Source organism: Trachemys scripta, chromosome 10, assembly GCF_013100865.1.
Source record: "Trachemys scripta elegans isolate TJP31775 chromosome 10, CAS_Tse_1.0, whole genome shotgun sequence".
NCBI classification, from domain to species: domain Eukaryota; kingdom Metazoa; phylum Chordata; order Testudines; family Emydidae; genus Trachemys; species Trachemys scripta.
This window is the reverse complement of record NC_048307.1, coordinates 9,340,122-9,355,913: the sequence shown is the minus strand read 5'-3', so window position 1 is coordinate 9,355,913 and position 15,792 is coordinate 9,340,122. Positions and strand designations below refer to the sequence as shown.

General features: G+C 41.4%; 1 protein-coding gene across 1 annotated transcript in view; it reads left to right on the top strand.

Annotated features, from left to right (window-relative positions):
• Nucleotides 1-15,792, top strand: part of WIPI2 (WD repeat domain, phosphoinositide interacting 2) — a 40,050-nt gene that overhangs the window by 16,272 nt on the left and 7,986 nt on the right. The window contains exons 3-10 of the mRNA XM_034782907.1: nucleotides 1,424-1,593; nucleotides 2,761-2,857; nucleotides 3,579-3,676; nucleotides 5,321-5,413; nucleotides 6,247-6,317; nucleotides 12,408-12,515; nucleotides 14,098-14,262; nucleotides 15,442-15,549. Coding sequence (XP_034638798.1) covers nucleotides 1,424-1,593; nucleotides 2,761-2,857; nucleotides 3,579-3,676; nucleotides 5,321-5,413; nucleotides 6,247-6,317; nucleotides 12,408-12,515; nucleotides 14,098-14,262; nucleotides 15,442-15,549 — 910 coding nt within the window. The remainder of the gene's footprint in view (nucleotides 1-1,423; nucleotides 1,594-2,760; nucleotides 2,858-3,578; nucleotides 3,677-5,320; nucleotides 5,414-6,246; nucleotides 6,318-12,407; nucleotides 12,516-14,097; nucleotides 14,263-15,441; nucleotides 15,550-15,792) is intronic.

Here is a 15,792-nt window from a genome sequence, read left to right as displayed (position 1 = left end):
CTCTCATACTTTGGATGGAAGCTTATTTCTGTGTAAACATGTTTGAACTGTTACAAGGCCATTAACAAGTTAAATACCACTCCTGATGCTCTTGTTAATCTGAAATTTTGATTAAAACTGAAGGATCCTTCATCTATTAAGGTTGCATTTAATAATGAAAAGTACTTGGTATAAACTCTTCCTTCAGCAGCTTTGGTATTGAGACTTTTTCTTGAAGTAGGGAGTGCATGCACATCTTACTCCGGGACCTCTTTAAATATTTCAGGTAAAAATTGAAAAAAAATTGCTAGATGAATTAGCTAAAAACTCACTCATACTGAACAGGTGTGTAGGGTATTGGATGTGTTCATATGCTAGACAGATTGGATGGATAAATATACTGGTAGTCTTTCAGGCAACTTTTGGCTTTGCTGATGAGGAGTATCAATTGCTTGACTGTACCAACGGATGCCTCTGAAGCCCTCAGAAAATAGTTCTCTCAGGCAGTTTTCCTGTTTGGCAAGCATCAGCATTGCACTAATCCAAATATTGATTTTGAAATGGTAGATTTACAATAATGGATCAAGGCAGGAAGGCTCAAGGAGCTTATCTTGACTGAGTCTATAATGGAACACCAGGCTTTTAGCAGATATTTATTTACAGCTCTAGAACTCCTGTAGGCATCTGATAAGTATCTGAACGGGAGAGTGCTTAACAGATTCATTTCTTCTTTCCACTTCAATATTAAATGCATATATACAGCCAACTGTCCTAGAAAATGCCACTATTGATCCAGCAGGGAGAAGGAGTCACTGCTCTCTGTGGCTCAGTGGATTATCCAGATGCTCAGTCCTCATGTCAGTTTTTACAGCTATTTGAGATCATGGATGTTCAGTTTTCAGATGTGAGACCTCAGAAAAATGAAAGTGGCATGGGAAAAGCCAGTGGCCCTTATAGTTTCAGAACAACCAATTTACCAATTGCCTTGTGTACGATAGTTTTTCTGTCTGCATGCAGATGTGTGCATAAATTCCAGGTTACTTGGCATCATAAAGCTTTTCACACACACACCGGGGTACTTAATTTATCTAGTATTTATCTAGGCAGTCATCTGTTCATTTCACTATACATCACACAATGTAAGATTCTTTCCTTTTATGAGGTTTTGATGCACCCATTCAGTATCCTATTAATAATGTCTACACAAATAACAAGTAAACCCATTTTAAAAATACCCTCACATTTTACAAACATGTAAAATACTATGGCATCTGAAGAAGGGGCTTTGTAAATCAGAATTCAGTGTGTAGGGTTCTGTTCGCAAATTAAGATTATAGTCTGTTCTCACTTCTTGTGGATTGGCTTCAGACTTTTTGTGGTCTGTAGGGTACTTCTTCTATAACATGGAATTTCTTACTTCCCTTTCCCTTTTGTAACTCCTTAGCCGACACAGAAGATGTGTGCATCGTGGAGAGGCTGTTCTCCAGTAGCTTGGTGGCCATAGTTAGCCTGAAAGCCCCACGCAAGCTGAAAGTCTGCCACTTTAAGAAGGGGACTGAGATTTGCAACTACAGCTATTCCAATACAATCCTGGCTGTCAAACTAAATAGACAGGTAAGTAGTAATGTTTGGATTTAGAAATGTCTCTTGACAGGCTGGGGGTATGGCCCCTGCCAAGTACTATTTCCCTCTGGTGCCAAAAAATAGTTTGAAACTGCTAATGTTAACTTTCCTGCGTCTAGCCCTGGAAGGGTATAGGCAATTAACCTCTTCATTTGTGTTAAAGTCTGTTGAGTATGAACATTGTTGTAAAACATCCCCCAGAACATCATTTTCAATAATTGATTCAAGAACTACATGAGAATTCCTTAAACTTAATGCTTTCTATATGGGAAATACTGTGGAAGTTGTTGAGTCTTTTTGTAGGGTTGAGGGCTGTATTAGTTAGACAATATACCTTAAATCCCAGGGTGTGCAAGTAACTCAGTTGTTGGGTATTGCTGAGAATAAGCATATATCTACGCTACAGAGACTCTACCGGCATAGATCATAGTGTAGATGCATACTACACCAACGGGGGGCGGAGTTATGTCTGTGTAGGAACAACCAACTCCCTGAATTTAGGCTAGGTCTACACTGGGGGGCAGGGGAGAAATCGATTTAAGATACGCAAATTCAGGTATGCAAATAGTGTAGCTGAATTAAACGTATCCTATTTGACTTACCCCGCTGTGAGGACGGCGGCAAATTGACCGCAGCGGCTCCCCCGTCGACAGCGCTTACTCCTCCTGACAAGGTGGGAGTACACGCGTCGATTCGAGGATCGATTTATCCGTCTAGATGAGATGCAATAAATCGATCCCTGAGAGAGCAATTTCTACCTGCCAATCCGGGCAGGTAGTGTAGACTAGCCCTTAGTTACCTATGTCAGAAGGAAGCCACCTTCTGTCAACATAGCTGCATCTATGCTAGGAGTTATGTTGCTATAGTTAAGTCAGTTAGGGTGTGGGGTTTTTACACCCTTAGCTGATGTAGCTATGCCCCTATAAGTTTTCAGTATAGGACAGTCTTATAAAGAGGTGTAGATTGTCTCAGCTTAATGTTAATTCTTCCTATCAATTCAGAAATGACTAGCACTGAATTGGGCAAGGACTTTCTGCCTTTGTGTTTGAAAATTGCCTAATATGTTTTGGACACAGCTTGTGGTAATCTGTAAGAAATTGTACAAATTCCTTTTAATATATTTAATTTTGTCTTTATTTTCCTCTCCCCTTTCTCTAGAGGCTGATAGTATGCCTAGAAGAGTCTCTGTACATACATAACATACGAGACATGAAGGTGCTGCATACAATCAGGGAGACGCCCCCCAACCCTGCTGGTGAATATCTATCTAGGGGCTCAGTTAATTTAAGAAATGCAAGGAATGTAAAGTCTTCCATTGTGTGCGACTCTGTTTCTTATAGGAAATTGTGTAGAGCTCTCAATAGAATCTTTATTCCCCCTTGACAGTGGGAGTTAGCTGCTAAACCCTGAAGTATATTCAGATTCAATGGGTGCTGAACTTGCACCATGACACGAAGGGGATTTTTGAGAATTTCTTTGAATTCATACCATCACAAATAAAAAAAAAAAAAAAACCTCTGCCATCCTATGTGAAACTTTTTTTTTCTGTACCTTATTTTCCTGTTCAGGTGAAAAATTTCCTAGGGATATTAGCCAGATTTGATCATAATTGAACAGTGAAATAACCATAATGAGCAGGATGTCACCGGAATTTGCATTGCAACACTGCAAAATGCATCTGTAGGGATAATGTTTTAGGTATTGCTAACTGTGAACCCAGGAAATTCTTGGCTCTTCATCAGTTTCTCTCCCTTTCGAATTACTATTTCAGTCTTAAAATGATATATCAGTTTTTTAAATTGGTGGCTGTTGGCCTCAAGATTGTCCAGCCCCCATCCCATTTAAGTCCCTTCTGAGAACACCGGCTTTGAGTTAAATTTTGATATTTTGTAACTTGATCTGAATATGGAACTAAACCTCTGATGGGTAAGTTTTGGCCTCTGCCTCTCTAATCCTTTTTTGCTTATCCTTCATAGGCTTGTGCGCCTTGTCAATAAACAATGACAATTGCTATCTGGCCTACCCAGGAAGTGCGGCCATCGGAGAGGTGCAAGTCTTTGACACCATCAATCTGGTGAGAGTCCTTGTCAGTACTACTGGCACTTTAAAGATGTACTTTTTTTTGAGATTTGGCTTAATAAGTTCAAAGAGGAGTTAATGGAAATCAAATTACTTGAGATCATTATTGTGGAAGGAGGTCTCTACTGTAGTTGGTCTGTTACTGAAGCTGGGCAGAAGACAGTGGAACACAGTAAAGGGGTAATACTACATTTGATTAATGGGTAGTGTTGAGCATTATAGATTTTCCTAGGGCTGTCAATCACAATTTGTTTTGCGTTAAGCACATGCATTAACTAGATAAAAAAATAGTCATGATTAATCACACTGTTAAACAAAAATAGAATACCAATGTACATTTATTTATAAATATTTTTGGATGTTTTTCTAAATTTTCAAATACGTTGATTTTAATTACAACACACAATACAAAGTGTACAGTGCTCACTTTATATTTTTTTATTAAATATTTGCACTGTAAAAAAGAGAAGCAAAAGAAAGTGTTTTTTCTATTCATCTCTTAGAAGTCCACTCAGTCCTACTTTTGTTCAGCCAATCACTAAGACAAACAAGAAGCAGGCAACATAACTGCACTTAAAAACAAAACAATGTAAAACTTTAGAGCCTACATATCAAAGCTTGAAGGAGCATACGAATGATTAGCATATCTGGCATGTAAATACCTTGCAATGCCAGCTACAACAGTGCCATGCAAACGCCTATTCTCACTTTCAGGTGACATTATAAGTAAGTTTTTTCATTTATGGGAAATAATGTTTTCATAGATTCATAGATTCTAGGACTGGAAGGGACCTCGAGAGGTCATCGAGTCCAGTCCCCTGCCCGCATGGCAGGACCAATGACCTCTCGAGGTCCCTTCCAGTCCTAGAATCTATGAATCTATGAAAACATTATTTCCCATAAATGAAAAAACTTACTTATAATGTCACCTGAAAGTGAGAATAGGCGTTTGCATGGCACTGTTGTAGCTGGCATTGCAAGGTATTTACATGCCAGATATGCTAATCATTCGTATGCTCCTTCAAGCTTTGATATGTAGGCTCTAAAGTTTTACATTGTTTTGTTTTTAAGTGCAGTTATGTTTTAAAAAAAAAAATAAATAAAAAAAATATTTGCATTTGTAAGTTGCTCTTTCATGATAGGGATTGCAGTACAGTACTTGTATGAGGTGAATTGAAAAATGCTATTTTTTTGCTTATCTTTTTCTACAGTGCAAATATTTGTAATTAAAATATAAAGTAAGCACCGTACACTCTGTGTTCTATGTTATAATTGAAATCAATGTGTTTGAAAATGTAGAAAAACATCCAAAAATATTTATAATTGGAATTCTATTATTGTTTAACAGTGCGATTAAAACTGATTCATCATGACTATTTTATTAATCTCGTGATTGTGATTTTTTTTAATAATATGACAACCCTAGTTTTTTCCTTAAGATATCTTTTGTGCTGTCAATCATTTTTATGAATGGTGATGTTAATGTTTTAGTGAAGTTGTACATTCCAGTATATTACCAGGTCTAAAACAAGATAATGTACATTTGTGTGAGTTCTCTTAAACATCCAGCTTTGCATTTTTTGTTCTGATTTTACCTGCACTATACTAAGTTCTATATTTTATTGGTTTATTCTTGCAGAGAGCTGCTAATATGATCCCAGCTCATGATAGTCCCTTGGCTGCATTGGCCTTTGATGCAAATGGCACTAAACTTGCCACAGCATCAGAAAAGGTAGGTTTTGATTTGGTGGTGACTGTATGGATCAGAGTGAAGCTTACTTTGTAGTGTTTCAAAGTATCCTAAATGTTTCACAAGTACTAAAAAGAGAGGTTGGCTGATATAATTAAAATTCTCTGAATTACGAGCTACTGATATTAGTGGTAACAAGGCTTTTAAATAACTACATTACATCTGATTGTCTGTAGTCGGGACATCCCCCGTCAGTGATTAAGTATATTTATTGAAAGTTAGCTATCTTGTGTATTATTAGGAAGGTAGAATCATAAAACAGAAACAAGACAGTAAAAGTCGAAGTGGAATAGAGAGAAATGACTAGCCTATACCTGCCTAGACTGACAACTTCTGTCTGAATTGCACAAATTAGCACAGGCTCATCTCATTCTGTATTAGACTGGAATATTCCACTCTCTCTCAGAACCGAACCGAAGTGCATACCATTTTCTTTACTTTTATCACATGGTACCATGCCTAGGAGGTAGCGCTAGTTGCATTTCCTTTCCACAAGGAAAAGAAATACTGTTATAAGTATGCTCAGAAAGGGAAAAGGCTCCTCCTTGATGCATAACTCCTTCTCTTTAACTTTGTAGGTCAGCTATTAAGCCCATCCTCTTTCTGCTTTTCCCACCCTCTAAAAATAAACCCGAAGGGGATATGTGACTGGCTTATGTTGAGTGACTCTTATCTGGTGTGCAGCAACTGTGACAAGAATTGCACAGTATGAACTGGTTATGATGGTACTCTGATCTTTGTGCACGCTGACTAGAGTGAGAACCACAAAGCAGGTATTTAAATTGAGGAATGAGGCTTGGTTTTTTTCTTCATAGGGGACAGTGATCCGAGTATTTTCCATTCCAGAGGGACAGAAACTCTTTGAATTCCGAAGGGGAGTGAAGAGGTGAAGTTCAAAAAAGCTCATTCTCTGAAGCCTGTTCCTTGCGGTAGATTTCCAATATATTCTGTAGCTGACCTTTTGTATAGCCATGAGTCACAGTAACTGAAGTAAAGTTTATACTTCACTACAATTGATCCTGGATCCCTTAAAGTTACAGACCAGGTTTGTGAGAAAGCAAGAGAGAACATGGCCCTCTACAGCTCTTTTTGACTTGACCAACAGCCTGCCCACTTTGCAGACCTCTGATATATTTCCACCATAAGACGCTCCAGCATACTGACAGACTGTATCAATACACATCAAGCCATGCCAGCTGTAGCACTGCTGCTTGTGGTGCGGTAATGATGCTGGTGTTAGGAAAGATATCTTTCCTGCTCAAGATTTGTGAGGTTTATTTCTGGTGTCTGAACTACTGAAGGGCTTTAGAGATATAACACTGATGTTTGTGTCCAAAACTGGGTTTGTTCATTGGACTGCTGAACCACATTATTTAGAAAACTATATCAGTATTAAACACTTACTAGTCAATCATCAGCAAAACTGTATGTCAAGAAATGCTAGAGTTAGCCTAAAAATTGTAGTTGTAAGGAGGAAGAATGCTGTCCTGATTTTTAGGATGATTTCTAACCAACCCCTTTCCCTGGCTCCCCACTGTCTCAATCAGAATAGAGCATACAAGAAGCTCAAATTAGGCCAGGTGTTTTCCTATTGAATGATGGAAATGGGGAACAAAAAAATGCTTGTTCTTACAGTTTTCCATGATATATCAAGTCCTCCAAAAGCCTTGCAACAAGAAAAGGAAGTGAAGGCCTGACTTCTAAAGTAGAAACGCTTATTTTAAAAGCTTGAGGCAGAAAAGAACATATGAGACAGACTTGCAATAGAGAGAGCGCAAGGGAGCAAAACACAAATCTTGAAGTACTTTTGAAAAAATGCCATACATACTGTTCTATTTACTTCATTATCAAGCATCCAAAACTGTTTTGCCATTTAGGGAAAACTTACTGGCTTTTCACCTAACTCTTTTCTGCAATGTACACATGCAATACAGAGCTGATGAAGAGCTGATTTAAGTTTTTCCTTTTAAAATCTAGTTTTTAAAAAGTTAAACATCCGTGGATGCTTAATACAATGCACCCGGTGACCTCCTTTCAGTGTGGTGGTGCATTACTGCCTTTATGAAAAACAGTACTCTTTCACCTCACAATAATTTGTTACTAGAATTGTTTATGCAACTACTCCGTATTATGAAGAGACCTTGCTGAGTGTTAATACTAACATATAACAAAGTGAGCTAAATCTTAGAGTGTGGAGAGTAACCACACTAAACTTTAAGTATACCTCACTTCTACTACATATTTGCTGTCATCTGAACATTCTTTCAGAGGAAGTGTAAATTGACCACTTGGGAATTTTTTATCTTGAAGAATGAGGGTGGTGGTTTTTATGCAATGTACCTTTTATGATTATTAGTATATTTTAAGGGTTGAGGTGAACTCTTTTCAGATCTACTTGCTAGCCATTCTGGGGTTAACATAAGTGAACAATGATGGAAGTCATACTGGAATCTGGCTTGAATTGAAAAAGAGACGACTAAGGGGGGGTTATGATAGAGGTCTATAAAATCATGACTGGTGTGGAGAAAGTAAATAAAGAAGTGTTATTTACTCCTCATAACACAAGAACTAAGGGTAACCAAATGAAATTAATAGGCAGCAGGTTTAAAACAAACGAAGTATTTCTTCATACAACGCATAGTCAACCTGTGGCACTCTTTGCCAGAGAATGTTGTAAAGTCCAAAACTATAACAGGGTTCAAAAAAGAACTAGATAAATTCATGGAGGATAGGTCCATCAATGGCTATTAAACAGGATGGGCAGGGATGGTGTCCCTAACCTCTCTTTGCCAGAAGCTGGGAATGGGAGACAGGGAATGGATCACTTATGAAAGTCTAATTTTGAGATCTATACATGTTTTCGTAAACTGCAGAATCTTAATTTTATAGCTTTAATTGGTGATACTTGTAATGGAATGACATTTTTACATTGTACTTAAATCTCAATTTCCAGTTACCGTTAATTATGAACAGGTGATAGTCTGCTTTGTGCAGTTTCATCAGGAGATCAGAAGCAGGCAGCATTAAGGAACAATCCCTTTCCTCAGACTTTCCCACCTACGTAACAAATGTACATTATAATAATGTATTCATATGTCATTAGCTCAAAGTTATTCAAGCAGTTTGTTTGCCAATGTCACCAGAAGCTTCTAACTAAAGAGAGCTTATCAATTATGTATGTATATATAGTCTGTCTTTTCCAGCAATGACAAGCAAGGTCTTGTGCTTAACCTTTGGCCATATTGGCATTCATTGAAGGTTCTAATATACTTCCAAAACCTTCAGAATACATTTTGATTACTCTTACCTCTCAACGTTAGAAGTACACTTTTTTTGTGAAACTGAGTGTAAATATTAAAAACGTTCACTATAGATGTGTCAGAGGGTCCCTTAGATTCTAATAGTTTTAATGGGCATTTTTGCATTTTTCATAAACTTATGTTTTTGCTTTCTTGTCTTTCTAAACTGAGAATATCCATAGGGATAGATGGCAACTGAATTCTGTGTGGCAGTGGTGACCGATAAAAACCCAGTTAAGATGACACCACTCTTTCAATCACCCAGGCTCAATCTTGGTGACCTCTTCAACTCTTCTTTCCTTCCCTTTCACACACTCTGCCTTTCAGATCAACATTTCCAAAATTTGTCCCTTTGTCAGTATTAAGATACTTGTCCATACTCTGGTCACTTTCCTTCTTGACAATTGCAATCTTCTCCTCTAGCCTTCACCTTCCTATACTCTGCTCTTTCTCTGTCTCTATATTCAAATGGGAAGATTGTTTTGTTTCTTTCTGATCTTACTATCTCTTTCCAACCCCAGATCTCTGAACAGACATCCCCCTTCCACATTAAGTCCAAGCATCTCTGCAAAGAACTAACTAATCCACTTCTGCCTACATCTCTTTACTCATCTGCTCCAAAAGCCCCTCCCTAGAGACTACTCAAGCGTGTCGCCTGAATTCTGCATCATTATGTGTAACACTGCCTACAGTGACTCGAGAGCATGAGTACCAATCTCAGGGCAGACTGCTAGGAAGCAGGGCACAAATCCCAAATTAGTTGCGAGTTCTATATTTAGATTTCACCAACCAGTTATCAAGTGTGAACTCTTCAGGCACTAAAACAGCTTTAACATGGAGTCACATATAGTCTCCTTCCTTACTCCAACCTATCTTGTCACCCAGGTGAGCGTACCTTTGTGATAGATGGTAGAATCACTTCAATATTCAGGTTACTTCTAGTCCCAAAGGACCACTCACTTACCCAAGGTCAGTTGCACTTTAGATCTCACGCCAAAGACAACACTTGTAGCCAATCCTATAATAAACTATATGAAGATTTATTAAATAGAAAAAAGAAACCAGAGTTATTTTACAAGGTTAAAGCAGGTAAATATACACACAAATAAGTTTCAAAAGCTAATAGAAGCTTCTATAATCAGCAAGCTCTGTATGTCCTTTAGGGCTAACCCAGGCTAAGCAGCTGAAGATCTCTTGCCTATGCCAAGAAAAACCTTGCCTCCCAGAGTCCAAGCTGCATAGGGATACCTAATTCCTTTTATTTGGGGGCTTCTATCCCTCCCCTGCTATGTACAAACTCATTTTTATCGGCGGAATCCACTTGCATGACTCCTCTTCTACTCCTGGGGAAATTCTGTGCCAGTGCGATTGCACAGAATGTATGTTCCCTGCAGATTTCTTTGCTTCCCCGCCGAAAAATGACTTTCTGACAGGGAAGCCACAAGAGCAGTCATGCGACTCGCCCAGCAATATGTTTTGGGTGCCCAGGGCAGCTGGCAGAAAGATAAATCACGGTGGGGCAGGAGGCGGGATTGGAGAAGACCCGGCTGGTGGCTCCTACCCTGCGCTGGGCTCAGCTGCTAGTCCTGGCTTGGCTGGGGAGGATGGAACTACTTCTTCCCCTGCATGATATCCGGGGCTGCGTCAGACCCACCCCCAGATTTCTCTCCCAGATGCAGGAAGCTCTGCAAACACCCCACACACACCCCCACCCTTCCTGCACCCATTGCTCCTCAGCTGCAGGGGAAGAGCTGCTCCCCCATCCGCCCAACCCTCGTGCATCCAGATCCCCTCATACCCAGACCTTCCTGCCAAGCGTCACCCCCCGCACTCAGAACCCCCTCAATGAGCCTTACTCCCCCGACACCTGGACCACATGCCTCCAGATCCCCACCCCAGCCAACTGCACCTGGATCCCCGCACCAGTCCCCCAGCATCTGAGCCTCCCCACACCCAGACGCCACTGCTGAACTCTATCCCCCCCCACACCCAGCCCCCCTCACTGAGCCCCAACCACATTCACCCCCTGCAGGGTTCCATTACTTTTGCACCCAGAACCCCCCAAAAAGCCCCTGTGCATCACGATTTTCCCCCCCCCCTCGCACCCGGATCCCCCCCACTGATTCGCCCACAACCAGATTTCCCCACATAGAACTCTCTGAACCCACATCTGGATCCCTCCACATTAACCCCCTCCACACTTGGATCCTGGCTTGCTGAGCCGGCTTGCCCACACAGCGGGGCAGGGCCTTGGGGTGCTTCTGGGACAGGCCAGGTCCTTTATGCTGTGTCAGGGTTGGGTGCAGCTTCACTGTTGAGTCCGTGTCCCGGGGAGAACTGCACAGTGATCTCCCACCTCTGTGCAGCCAGTGGTCTGTGCTCCCCAATGCCATGCTGGAGCCTCCACATTTATTTGACAAATAAAATTTGCAGAATTTTTAAATGTTTTGGCGCAGAATGCCCTCAGGAGTAAGACTCCTCGCTGTGGCGGGGTGGGAGAGAGAAGCAACAAATGCTGACCACATTCTTATAATACCTATTTTAACAGGACTAACACACAGGTGAGCCAGAGTGATTCCAGCTATGTATTTATCATTGCTCAGTTGAGACATGGGGACCTTGGCATGAGCTGGCATCTGGTCTGCCAGCATCACAGTAGCCTTCACCCACTCTTGCTTCCCCACTATCAGTGTTCCTGGAACAACTTCCAATTGAATGAATGCTAACCTCCTTCCCTTCCAAAGCTTGCCATGCAGTATTGTACTTGCTCTTGCTTTTAGATTAGAAATTTATTGGTGCAGGTACTTGTTTGACACAGGTCACTACTGCAAAGTATCTGGTATGATTATGGTACTATGTGTGGCTGCACTAATCTACAGTATAAAACACTAGAATAGGTATTGAAAAGAACGGATTCAAGCGTTTGGTCTCTGATTCATTCAGTCCTTGACCTCTCTCGAGACTAACAAACTCATTTCACGAAGGTCTTCAAGTTCACATTTGGGGCATGCTCAGATTTCATGACAGAAAAATAACGTGTAAATAGCGGATAGCTTGTTTTCACACTTCTTCAAATCTCTTTAACCATTTTGATTCCAATAAGTCACTGGTATAATACTCCAGTTTCTGTGATACTTCGCCATGTAGTTGCGTTGGGCTTTATATAGAGATGGGTAGACTGAATTTAGACTTTGATGCCCACTGGTTCCCTAGCTGCGGTCTCAGCTCAGTCCAACTCAGAAGCCTGAGATTCTGTCTCTGTAAGTGAATCAGGAAATGTCAATGAAAAGAGTTCAGAATGTTCTCTCTAGAAATGTTTTCCCTTTTCTGATTCACAGAGGGCAGTGGACACAGGCTCTAAGTCCTTTGGAGATCTTGGTTTAACTGTGAGTGGTCTGTAAATCTCTGATATGAGACTGAACAAGGAAAGCTGTCTTTTTCCACCTTTCTGCAGCGTTTCCAGAATTTTTCCTGGCCTGCACTATGCAGCTGGATTAATAACTGAAGAGGCTGGAAATATTCAGTGACAAAGACTCCTATATGCTAGTGTGTGGAACTAATATTCCCATTTTAACTGAGACTCGTGAGCTCAATATGAATTAATGATACCTTTTCTCCATTTCCTGTTTGGCATAGCGCTAGTATGTAGACATTTATGCGGTTACTCTCTCTTCTAGGTGTGTAAGCATCTGCTCATTGGCCTTCAGCATGGATGGCATGTTCCTCTCTGCATCCAGTAACACAGAGACAGTGCACATCTTCAAACTCGAGACTGTGAAAGAAAAGTAAGTTTCAGAAATGCTCAAGAAACAGACTTGTTGTTTGACAATCTGAATGAATTCTCAGGAGTTTGGACCGGGGTGGGCAAATTACGGCCCGTGGGCCAGATCTGGCCCATCAGTGCTTTGGATCCAGCCCGCGGGATTGCCACCCTTGTGGCGCCACCGGGCTAAGGCAGGCTCCCTGCCTGCCCTGGCCCCGCACCGCTCCCAGAAGTGGCCACTTGCATGACTCATCTTCTACTCCTGGGGAAATTCTGTGCCAGTGCGATTGCACAGAATGTATGTTCCCCGCAGATTTCTTTGCTTCCCCGCTGAAAAATGACTTTCTGACAGGGAAGCCACAAGAGCAGTCATGCGACTCGCCCCAGCAATATGTTTTGGTGCCCCTGCGGCCCCAAGGGGAAGAGGGGGCAGAGGGTATTGCTCTCCGCAGCTCCCATTGGCCGGGAACGGGGAACTGTGGCCAATGGGAGCTTCGGGGGAGGTACCCGCAGGCGAGGGCAGCGTGTGGAGCCCTCTGCCCCCTCCAGGGGCCGCAGGGACATGGTGCCGGCCGCTTACGGGAGCGGCGCAGGGCTAGGACAGGCAGGGAGCCTGCCTTAGCCCTGCTGCGCGCCGCTGCCACCCCGGAGCCACTCAAGGTAAGCGGCACCGGGCTGGAGCCCACACTCCAAACCCCTCCTGCACCTCAACCCCCTGCCCCAGCCCTACATCCATGACCCTGCATGCAATTTCCCCACCCAAAAAGTTTGCCCACCCCTGACTTGGATACTTCCTTCTTTTGAAAACCCCTTACTGTTAAGAGCATAGCAAGACAATTGTGGATCAGCTGGCTGAATTCAGCAGCTGCGATACATGTGTCCCTCTGTAAATAGGAAAGGTATTTTACTGTACAAAGTCAGTCCTCTTCCCCACCTGCATATATCATAGTACTGACATGCATGGAGTGCCATAAGGCTGCAACTAAAAACACTTACATTTGTGCGGGTGAGAGCATGGAGCATATTGACTCTCTACATTATCATTTCAAAGGTGACCTGCAAAGGGAATTTGGATTTGTGCCCTTTCTGCTGCTTCGTGATGCATAAAGGAGTTCTAGAAAATTTTTTTTCAATTTTCCTGCATGATCATTGTATTAGAAATTCAGATGTTGTTTACTGTTCTCTCTGAGAGATTCTGGATAATAGTTGGATTATGACACTAGATAAACGAGAGTGAAACTTGATTGAGAATGGAAGTGATTTCTTTTTTATAGTCAGGTTGCTTAAAATTTTGTGTTTAACACTTTGTAATGCAATTTTATAAGTAGGAAAAAAAGTTAGCAATTTAATATCCTATCCATTCACTAAAGGGCTAACAGTGCTCGTAGCACATGAGACTTACCGTGAGAAGCCCAACAAAAATAGGGGATACCAGACTTATCAGTAGTGTTATTTCGAAGGGGGAGGGGGCAAACAAGGAAAAGAGCCTTTATACATCATAAAGTAAAAAGACCACCAGCCATCCTTCTCCCGTTGCAGGTTGTTTTTAATGTCAAAGTATGCAATAGAATTCAACTTTCCTTTTTCTTCCTCCTGAACTTTAGACCTCAGGAAGAGCCCACTACCTGGACAGGTTACTTCGGAAAAATGCTGTTGTCCTCCACAAGCTATCTGCCCTCTCAAGTCACAGAAATGTTTAACCAGGGTAGAGCCTTTGCTACAGTCCGTCTGCCATTCTGTGGACACAAAAACATCTGTGCTCTTGCCACGTGAGTAAGGAGATGAAGTTTTTTCCCCACCACCCGGTGGACTGCCAGTATCGAGCAAAGGAAGCATTGACAGAGTAGATAATGTTCCAAGGTTTTCTGGCTTGTCAGGTCCCACATCTCATCTATAGCCAAATGGCTAATGTATAGAACATATCCAGGGTTGAATTGTCATTTGGTAACCATTTCAAAGCTTCCTCATGCTCAGGAACAGTGTGTGAAAACTAATTGCTCATAGCCCGACTGAAACAGAAGGCATAATGTTTCTTCAAGGATGATTGTGGAATTAATTGCTTTTTAAAGAGGATTTTGTGAGCTTCCAGAAATCCTTCGTGGTGAAGGAAGAGTGTTTTAAAAACAGACTCAGACCTAGAATATTCATTCCCCATTAGTGCTGAATGAAATGTTAGTGTATTTGGTATTAAGTTGTTGCATTAGACAGTCGTGACTATCCAATATAGAAGACTTTAAAGGTAATTGCGGGCCCCAGATTTGGCACCTTCCTAAGACAAGCTCTTAAATTTGGGTAAAAGTATCGCATTCGTGAGTCTTTTTTAACCGACTAGACGTATTTTAGTCTTCATTCTGTCTGAACCAAAAGTGGAGCATTTAGCATAGCTATCAAAGCAATAAACTGTGCAGTATTAAATGTGTTTTGTGGGGAATTAATAAATGTGTGCTGATCTACTTAGACTTACAGGTTTCATGTTACATTTAATAACATTTCATCTGGTCTCAGAGCTCTCTGCAGACATTAAATAAGCCTCACCTCATGCTTATGTGGTAGGGAAGTATATCGCTGTGTTAGATGGTGAAACTGAGTGCCATACAATGCCACAGCAAGTGAGTAGCAGAGCTAGTATGCGAACCAGAGTCTTCTGACTCCTTGTCTCCTTTAGCCATTCGACAACACTACCTCCACATGTGAGTTAATTGGCATGCACAAGACCTACACAAATGGCTCCTTTTAATGCCAATGGTAGTTTTGTGCCGGATTCCCCTGCATGTTCCTTTTGTCATGGGAGCCCTGCATATGTAGCCATTGAACCAGATTTCTTACAAGCTGTAGGGAGGGAGCAAGTGAGTGGAAAGTGATCACTTAGTTTTATGCCAGCAGAACATTGTGGTTTCTATCATATTCCTAAAACTTGGTTTTCTGTGTCCTCTCCTAATCTCTTCTAGAATCCAGAAGATTCCCCGTTTACTGGTGGGAGCTTCTGATGGATACCTCTATATGTACAACCTGGACCCCCAGGAAGGAGGAGAGTGCACGCTAATGAAACAGCACAAGTATGTCCAGACTCAGTCCTACCTGTATACTTGTCACATTTGGTTTTCTAATACAACTGGACTGACAAAAATCTCTCTTGTTCCAAAACTCATTTCCCCCTGCTGAACTCAACTCTTAGAGCTCATTTTTGTATTGATACTTTTAAGAGCAGTGGCAGGAGGTGAGTAACCTTTAGAATCTCCTTGCTTCTTCCTTCTTAGTAACGGTTACAGTAAGCATCACTTTCGTAGCAGAAACTTAAT